The sequence below is a fragment of the Pelodiscus sinensis genome, chromosome 5, assembly GCF_049634645.1.
Source record: "Pelodiscus sinensis isolate JC-2024 chromosome 5, ASM4963464v1, whole genome shotgun sequence".
Lineage (NCBI taxonomy): Eukaryota > Metazoa > Chordata > Testudines > Trionychidae > Pelodiscus > Pelodiscus sinensis.
In genome coordinates, this window is record NC_134715.1 from 120,665,369 (window position 1) to 120,675,204 (window position 9,836).

A 9,836-nucleotide genomic window follows, 5' to 3' on the forward strand; every position below is an offset into this window, starting at 1 on the left:
TTTCCACCCGGGAGGTGATTTATAATTTAAAGATAAAGCATAATAAAGTAATAAAAGAGGAAGGACACTGTTGTGGTGTCTGATTGAAATCAAAGGGCTGGTCTATAATATATGAGAGCGAGCTGCTGTGGGCTCCAGCGTTCAGGGAACTCCCCTGGGCCAGCCCATTGATGGGCTAATCATGTCCAACCCCTACCAAAATTACAGCTGATTGTTTTACCCATTATTTCTCCCAACTTTTAATTTCTGCTTTCCAAAGGATCATTGCCCGCGGTAATTGCAAAGGACCTGTCCTTGTATGTGTCACCAGCCTCAAGACAGGAGGGGAAAAAATCTAATTTTCTTTTTATGTTTTCTCTATTTTCCTACCTTTTGGGGCAGCTAATTCAAACGAGGCAGCGATTTGGACATCCAAAACAAGAATGAAATTGATATGATCACAGCGCGCGTCCACAGAGAGCGCAAACGGGGAAGGGTAGGAAAGGAAATTAGATTTTTGTAAATCAAAGGCCGCTCTTTTCCTAATTTTTCCCTTTTTCCTGCCTTAAAACCATCTTTCATGAAGGGGTGTTTCTCAGAAGTGAGAGTGAGCTATGCTGATTGCATTATTTCTAGGTGGGACGAGAATAGATCCCCCCCCCCAAGTTATTTAAAATGTATTGATCGTCGTGTTTTGCCTTGTGGTGTTTAAGCCTATGATTTTGCTCTCAATATTTTAGGCAGTTTCATCTGATATGTAATTTTAATTAATTAGTTGGGGGGAGGACAACGTGTATATAGATGTGTCTATGCACGAAGCATCATTCAAAGTATCCGCCTCGAACAACATTTTATGCTATTGTTCTAATTTAATAAGGCAAGGGGGTGACACAAATGAGATTGTTCACCCTGAGCGCCCAAATAATACCCTGGTGATCACACAACTAAACCATTGGGATGGAAGGTCTTAGGGCCCCATTCGGTGTGTGTGTATAATATCTTCTTTATATTGATCCCGCAATTATTTCAAAAGAAAGCATTCTCCGCCCATTTCTCCAAATAAGGCTATTTAGATGCTTTCCAGATGAGTGGAGGTGTGTTGAAACAGAGCTGACAGCTAAGTATATCACAGCCACACGACCATCCTTCACTCTCCCCCTCCTTCCCCCCTCCCCTTTCTCAGGCACACACACTTTCAGTGTCTCTCCTCCAGTGATGGAGATTACTGACTATTATGGGCAAGGGATTAATTTGTAGCCAATTACAAGCCACTGCTAAATATGAACGCATAAATAAGAGACAGCCGTGGCCGCGTGTGCGAGAGACAGGGGGGTGGGGGGGCGAGAAGACACATACGTGTTGAGGGAGTCCTGTGAGGATGATGAGAAGGAAGAAGGAGCAGCCGAGTGGAGCATCCCCCTGTGACTGCCTTTCTCCACGGGAGACTCCGGCTCAGGTTGGACCCAGCCACGTGGAATCCTGCAGATCTAAAGCAGCCGGCTCCCGGTGGTAAAAGAAGAGCTGGTCGGCGAGACAGAAGGCAGCGTCCGGAGTTGATTGCGAGCAGGAGTTTCCAGCTGAAGTTCGCAGGAGGGGAAAGAGTTGTCACGGGACGGGGCTCTGCACCGAGCCATGAATGTGAGCAGAGACAAGGCTCAGGGAGGTGACATCTCTATCCCAGCTGTAGCAGCCAGCCAGGCTGGCCTTGGAGGGGAGCCAGGGTCCGGCTGTCTTCACGGGGAAAGCATGGAGAGTCACGGGGACCAGAGACTTTCCTCCAGCAACGAGCTACCAGTCTATTCGTGCCCTGGGAATAGAGAGCGGCCAGGCGACAATCAGAGCAACACCCCTGGACAAGAGGGGGCTGGGGCGGCTCTGCCGGTGGTCCACAGAACCACCTCGTTTTCCGTGCTGGACATTCTGGACCCCAACAAATTCAACAGCAAAAAGAGGCAGTGTTCGGTGCTGTACAAATCCGCAGGGAGCGAATTCACTCTCGGGGCAGAGGCCAAACCCGAGGACTCGGGCACGGAACTAGCAGATCCAAAGGCTCTGGCTGACGACTTTGAAACGTGCAAAAAGTCCTCGGGCTTAATCAGTAAGTACGTTTTGCATGTTCACCTCCACCCCTCTCGGCCGGGTCCGAGGGGAGAGGTACCGCGCGCCTGAAACGTTAGGCGGGGGGGGGGGAAACAGGCTTCTAAAGGTGAGGCTTAGACCCCCACCGTTCCTGCTCCCTGTCAGCTACAATCCAGGGGGCAACAGCACGTGTAGACGCGGGGAACCCGCTGTACAGTTATTAAAGCGGACTGCATCCGTGTGTAGCAAGGGCTGACTGGTTTGTGATGCCTGCCGGTTTGTGCGCCCCGGGCAAGGTGAAATCTACCCGGCCTTTTCCCTCCTTTCAGGCGCATCAAGTTTCAGGCTGGGCTCTGGTTGCAAGTTGGAGACTCTGTGATGTGCCTGTATTGTCAGTCACATGCCCCCTTTCCCTTTCCTCACCAGGAGTCCTGAAAATCCAAGCAGACACACGCTAAGTAACTTCAGCTGCAGTTCTGCAAACTAGGGAATGCAGGCGCAAATTCGGGGCACTCACCTCACAATCAAACTCTGGGTTCTGGTGCTCGCGGGCTGGCTAGCAAGCGATCCATTGCAAGGGGTAATGTTGTATTAAATGTACCTAGTTCATCACGCCTCACTGAATTACTTTGATTACTGTCGCACAATAACAACTTCTGTCCTGGTGTCTTTTTTCTGTCCTCAAGGATACCAGGTATATGTAAGTTACACCTGAAGCAAAAACTTACCAGGATAATTGGGGAGTGCAGGCCATTTGAATGAGAAGGCCCGTCAGATTTTTAAATTTATTCTCAAAGCCTCAGATTTGAGGCTGTATCTTCCAAGTATCCAAGTCGCGTTCCTGACTTTTTCATGTCTTCCTCCCTCTCCCCCCGAACCATCTCCCCTCTCTACCCCACCCCCCAGCCTGCTGAGCGTTGCTGTGGGCGACAGATTCAATTTTCTCTCTCCCCTTGGCTTTTTTAGGACAAATCAGACTAATTGTGACAAAATGCTGGTTATCTCTGGAAAAACAATTAAATTCCTTCGATTACATTTAAGGTAAAATGTGCTTAGCAGCGTAAAGAGGCTGGATAATGGGGGAAATCGCCCCAGAGTGGCATGTAGGACTCCCTGGGTCGATATCCTATTATCGAATTGTGCATATCTCTTTCAAGCACCTTGCAAACTCTCTCCTAACATCTAAATTATAGGGTCAAAATTCGGATAATTACTCGATTAAAACCTATTACACTTATTAGGGCTCGCTATTGATCGGGAATTGCATTCGACCCAAGCTCTAGATTGCTTTTGCTCTCCAGGTCCAAATATCCCAACTTTCTCACCTCTAAATGCTGTGACTCTGAAGATATTAGAGCACTTCCGGGAAAAGATAGCCCATGTGAAAAATATCTATAGATATTCTGTGTATGGAGAGTTGGGAACAGCAGTGAGCTGTGTATATGTGATACTGTACAGCCTAGAAAATGAACTTCTTTACAATTCTACGGCTGCTTTACAATCCTGCGATACAAGGTCCACGTAGGTTTATTTCTACCTGTTTTGACGCTAGCCCCTTAATAGTACATCTATTTTTAATAATGAAAGCAATAGCAAGCCGCTAGACGTAAACAGAATTCCAAAGAGATTTTTAAAACTCCGAGTATACCTCAAGTAAGTGTGTGTCTCAACTGATCTGACTTTTGTCATATTAAATAGATCTGTGCAATCAGAAAGACCGACGAGGTCAGCCTATCACCAATCTTGTACTTTATCTCCAGACAAGGAGAGAAATGCAATTCTATCCTTCATTTCTCTACCAGTAAATATATTTAGAAACACCAGGCAATATTAAACTTTGCTGGCTGGCAAGCTGGCTAGGGATTTTGCACAATTCCTTTCTTCAGTCCTAACTGTGCTACTATTTTGTAACGCTAGAAACATCCAAACTTGCGCTCCGAAATCACGCAAGTTACATCGCATTATGGTTCCACCATCACCTTAGGTACTAGTTAACTATAGTAGATCAAGCAGTTGATTTAGTTCGGCGGCGATGGAGCAAAAGATCGGAAAATAAATTATGATTATCGACAACCAGAAAATAAGTACGTGCACCTTGCAAAAACACATTTGGTTTTAGGAATAACTGATAAAACTCCGACTAATTTGTTTTGTATTAACACAGTTACAAACCTAGAATGATGTTGCCTTCCACAATTTCAGTGCAGTTGTTGCCTAAAAAATATTTTAATAATCCTGCCTGAGAGAGAGGCTGAGGGACATTTACAAATTATTGCAAAAAAAAAAACCCCCTTTAAAGTCATCAACACAAATACTCTGTCATCTGGATTGAACGTGTGTATGTTGCTATGTTTACCCCCAATAAATAAATATTCGTATGTGTGCAAAAATAATATGGAAAGGTGCGTGTACAAAAATATAATCGACAATGGCATCCGTCTATAATTTTATTTTGATGAGATGTAGATTATTTTAACTGTATTTCACCTTCGTGCACCATTTTCAGTTTAAAACCCCCTTAATCACATTCTCATATTTCTATATATGTCATAATTCGAGACCTCCATTTTCTATCTTTTAACACCAAGATGGAAATTATTAGTTTTAAAAGTCCCCAGGTTACTAAACACTGCTTTTGCGGGTGACCATAATAAACTTCTCTCTCTTTCTCGTAGGGAGCAAGCAATATCCAAGGTTAACCGAAATTCGCTTGTTTCACAGAACAAAATCTTTCCACTTTTAAATTTCTCAAATTTAAAACTAATCCTCTATAATGGATCATTTGTTTTTAGTGTTTAGCAAAGTTTGAGACCGAGTGTTTAGCCTTAGTGTTTATGGAACTGAAATGACTGAAGCTAATACATAATGGGACATAATGGTCAACTCTCTACTTAATTTGTAAAAGGGAGGGGATTTACACATAATAGCTATGCTGGGCTATCTAGGTGTAAATAGCAGATCCATTCAGAAAGTTTAGGAGTAACTAAATGTGATGAGCACAAGGTATTTTTATTTTACTCCAGGCTGACCCGATCCTGCATTTGATGTATTCCTAGATTTTTTTATTCTACACTGGGAGTTTGGAATGGGCAAAATAATATAGCATCCGGCCTCCCAGGTCTCAGAAATGTCTGAGGCATGGTCTACGGAGCGAAACACCTCCTTTACAAATATTATTTCAGGTTTCAGAACGATATTATCCTCCCTGGAAGTACAAGGGCCCTAAATATCGGATAATTACCTTGTTCTCATCTGGAGTCCCGTTAATTGGAGCATAATATAAACCCAAATAAATTAAATGACCGTTAACTAGTTTGTACATTACACAAAATGAGTTTAATTAAGTTTGTATCTGCTCTGCTAATCAATACAAGTATTTACTCCAGTTTAATACTTCTACCTTAGGAGCAGCACTAGAAAACAAGACGCAGAAACGGTGAAAATATACCAAAATAGAAGGCAGCAAAATCTTCCATTAATGCGGATAAATAAATAACTAAATTTAAAAGTGTAATAGAAAGGTCTTCTCTTCTGGCTGCACGAAACCTCTCTGTCATTCCAAAATGCCCTATATTAATTATTGTTCATTTCCCAAGTCCCAATTTTTCAAATATGTATTCTAAAGTTATTGCATAAAGAAATGTCCAATTTCTAAAATGTTCAAATGATTTTAATATTAGCATCATTATTCCTGATTCTTCTGGGCAGAAATTCCATGAAAGGCACTAACTGTGATTGCTTTTATAAGGACTAAATATAGTAAAATAATGAGATCCATTTTATTTCTTAGCATGTCACCATTATTTTAATGCCGAAAAGGATTAAAGAATGACTACACAGCAGGACTTCTCATTATGGACCACTACCTAACATTCTATATTTGTAAAGCTTTTACCTTGGTTAGTTAGGGGGTTCGGTCTATGTTATTTCTTGTCCTAGCTTTAGACAAAGGTGGCTTTTGTTTTGTTCCTGAAACGCACTTCGGGGCTTTCTATTTGGAGAACATTTTGAATGAAAGATTCCTTCCCCCAGAGTTTATTCTATACACTCACCCCTAAGTGATTCTGAAACATTTTTCTACATTTTTGCAATATTTGTGCCATCCCAATTACAGTGAAAATGGAAAATCCAACCCCTGGCCTATTAAGCAACTGTTGCAAGCTTAGTTTATCATCTTTTCCCCCTTGCCCGCCAACCCTTTCTTAAAACCCTCTAAATACTCAACAAAGATGTGTGGCGTCTACAAGTGCTAGAATCCACCCACCACTCAAAGGAAACCCCCTGTCCCAGAGAGCTTTACAACACAATCCTGCCAGGTCAAGAGGATTCTCCTGGTTTTCTTCTTTATAAAGGGCAGATTTGCTCCAGGCCTGCCCCTCTCCGTGCCATGGGAAGAGGGTATGAGAGACTCTCTGTCTGGAAGAATGGTGGGTGAGGTTTTATAAAGTGCCTCTCTGAGGATGCCTGATTTTGCTGTGTAACAGGGAGACCTTTCACAAATGCCCCCCCGTCCTCATAAGGTAGGAAACCTCAGAACACCTTCAATTAGAAGTCGCTGCATTTTGAGGCCCAGCAGCAACCCGGAGGGAAGAAACCAGGACTGTTTCCTGCCAACTTTCCCCTGTTCCTAACCCTTCTGCTTCTCCGGTAGACAATGGCTTTGCCTAAGGAGCTTGGGCTGGAGAGGGGGAGGTCAGATTCCCATTTTGTGCCCTCACTGAAGCCTGATTCTGCCTCCCCCTTTCCAGTGGGTCTGTGTCTGAACACCCTGGGAGCCTCTTTTCCTGCCCCTTTCAGCTTGGCAGAGCTGGGGCCGCTGCCGGCGGGCTGGGCAGGTGGGGACATGGGCGCTGGGCCTGGGCGGGCTGGCTGGCAGCCGCTAAGCTAACCCCTCTCCTTGCTTGTGCGCAGAGGATGGCGAGCTGTACAAGGCCGAGGAGTGCGACCTGGACTACGGCAGCAGGCCCAGCCCCAGCCCCGAGAGCGAGCCGCTAGACGAGGAGGAGCTATGCAGCGAAGAGAGCAGCAGCAGCAGCAGCCTGGGTGGCGTCGGGGGGTCCGGCGAGGAAGAGCCCGGCCGCCCCGCGGAGGATGGGGAGCCAGGCAGCCAGCCGCCCTCCCAGCCCCCGTCCCAGCCCCAGGCCTCTGGCGGGGGCTCGCAGAGCCAGCCGGCCAAGCCCAAGAGGAAGCGCACGGGCTCGGACTCCAAGTCGGGCAAGCCCCGGCGGGCGCGGACCGCGTTCACCTACGAGCAGCTGGTGGCGCTGGAGAACAAGTTCAAGTCCACGCGGTACCTGTCGGTGTGCGAGCGCCTCAACCTGGCGCTGTCGCTCAGCCTGACCGAGACCCAGGTCAAAATCTGGTTCCAGAACCGCCGCACCAAGTGGAAGAAGCAGAACCCGGGCGCCGACACCAGCGCCCCGACGGGCGGCGGCGCGGGAGGCGGCGGGACCGGAGGGGGTCTAGGGGGAGGCGGCCTGGGCGGGGGGCTGAGCCCGCTCAGCCACTCGCCGCCCATGGGCAACCCGCTTTCCATGCACGGCCCCGGGGGCTACCCGGGACACCCCACCGGGGGTCTGGTGTGCGCCGCCCAGCTGCCCTTCCTGCCCAGCCCTGCCGTCCTCTCGCCCTTCGTCCTGGGCTCGCAGACTTACGGGGCTCCGGCCTTCTACACCCCGCACCTATAAACCGGCCTGCCTCCGCCCCGGGCCCGAGAGCCGCTGGGGCAGCAGACCCTGGGATGGAGACCACGCGCCGCGCTCCCTGCGCTCAGCGCATCCGGTGGGATGGGAACTGCGCGCCCAGAGCTCCCGTTCGCCCCAGGGGATGGGAACTGCGCGCCCAGAGCTCCCACTCGCCCCGAGGGCTGGGAACTTCGCACCGCGCCCTCCGAGTTCCCCTGCGCGCTCAGAGCGCGCAATCCCCTGGACTGGGAAGATTCGTCTCTGAACTCTCTCTGCGCGCCTGTCTCCCACCGCAACCCAGGGACAGCCAGCAGAGCGCAGTGCCAGGAGAGCTTCGCAAAGCAACAAGACATCATTAATAATCATACATTCATGTCCGTCCCCTGATGAACTCGCTACTTTTTCAGTAACCATTGAGTTTGGGGGGAAGGGGCATTAGAGGGGAATGAGGGCGGGGAAGAGGGAGTGCTTGAAATTGCATTTCCCAAACGGATACTCCTCTTCTTTGGCCCTTTGTTTTTTAAAAGCCCCCCGGAGAGGGATAGGTCATTTCAACTTTATGCACCATTCTAACAGTGGGAAGGCGGCCGGCTCCCCGCCACGGGACGGGACACTGGGGCTCTCGGGGTGGCCGGGGAGCTGCAATGTCAAAGGGCTGCAGCCGGTTTCCAAAGGCTGGCGAGAGATGTCTGGCCCCAATCCCCGTCCTTTCCTCCCCACGGAGACGCAACGACAACTTTTCAACTGCCCTACAATCATTTCTACGACCCTTTTTATACGCTCCGCGCCCGGCCTCGGCTGCTGGAAGGGAGGCAGAAGGGAGAGAAGGATCCTCTCCTTGGCTCTTTGTAAATAGAACTTGGTAGCTGTAAATCATCGTTATCTGTATTTTTTCACTGTCCCTTGTTTTCGTCTGGCCACTTGTAAAAGACTTGAAAAGATGATGTACCCATTTGACTCTCAGGGTGAAACAGAAAACTCTAGGCTTGTCACTTCGCCACACGGTTGGTAAAACAACGGGTTATTTTCTCCCGCGATTTCACGATTTTTACATACTTGATCTTTTTTTTTAAATACAACCCCCCGACTAATTGGTGAAAGATTAAAAATAAAATCCACGGCCGACCTCAGGAGGAGTCGTGTCTGGTCAGACACGCGGAGAGCCGCATTTATGGGTTGCAATTTTTTTGTTACATTAATCAACTATGTCTATTTCTGGTTGTTCCGAAAAAAATAACTTTATAATTAATGTATAAGGGATGGGACGGATGGGAATCCAAAATGAGAGAGAAAGCACTTTGTTTGCTAAACACTTTAAATCCCTCAATAAACTTTAAGTAAACAGCGTCTTCCTGGCTCTGTGTTTCTCTCGTTCTGAGGCAGCACGTTTCAGTTGCCTTTCTAGGAGAAACAAATCACTAACCAGGATCAGTTCCCTTTTGCAGCCCTCTACTAAGTTACACCCTCGTGCCATTTCGACATCATTTTTGATCGTTTTGAGAACCTTGTGAAATCCGCATCGCTACTTACACACAAAGAAACTATTTTTCTGTGCTTTAAAAGGGAACTTTGCCTTATTGGCTATTTGATCTAGTGTTTATTTTCTTAATTAATTTGGTTGAGCTGATTATAAAATACAAATCCAAGAGTGGAGGTCTATGAAGTGGCAGTAGATATATCGCGACTGTTTGGATTTATGTACATTTCATAAATTAACTGGTTAATTATGTTCGCTCATTAAAAAAATAGCAAAATCTTAATTGGATATCTATATCTTTTTATAAACTTCAATATTGCCTTTTTTTAAAATATTCCCCTACTTTAAAAATAATGGATGGTCTGTTATGGACCCATGAAAAAGAGAAAACGCATTGAGCACTAAGGATAGTTTGCCATTTAAAGTAAAGCTTATAAATCTCCCATTAAAGAGGATACAAAGTTCTTATCTCGCTTCCAGCTTTCCTATCTGATCCCATACTTCACCCCGGGGAAGGGAAATGTATATGTCTGCAATCCCTTCACTCCGGAGAGCTGATTGCTGATTTCCAGGGCACCCAATAATTTTAAGAAACGCACACAGGAGAGTGCGGTGTA

At 46.8% G+C, this 9,836-nt stretch overlaps 1 protein-coding gene across 1 annotated transcript; it reads left to right on the forward strand.

Moving 5' to 3' along the window:
- Positions 1-312: 312 nt before the first annotated feature.
- Positions 313-9,460, forward strand: NKX1-1 (NK1 homeobox 1). The gene is made up of 2 exons (XM_075930912.1): positions 313-2,077; positions 6,970-9,460. The coding sequence occupies exons 1-2, from the start codon at positions 1,612-1,614 to the stop codon at positions 7,743-7,745; spliced, it is 1,242 nt and encodes a 413-aa protein (XP_075787027.1). The 5' UTR covers positions 313-1,611; the 3' UTR covers positions 7,746-9,460.
- Positions 9,461-9,836: the final 376 nt, after the last annotated feature.

What these genes read in the sequence shown, in the direction of transcription:
- NKX1-1 (XM_075930912.1), top strand. Translation starts at nt 1,612, where the DNA reads ATGAATGTGAGCAGAGACAAGGCTCAGGGAGGTGACATCTCTATCCCA. An exon ending in AAAGTCCTCGGGCTTAATCA is followed by an intron (nt 2,078 to 6,969) that starts GTAAGTACGTTT and finishes GCTTGTGCGCAG; the next exon opens with AGGATGGCGAGCTGTACAAG.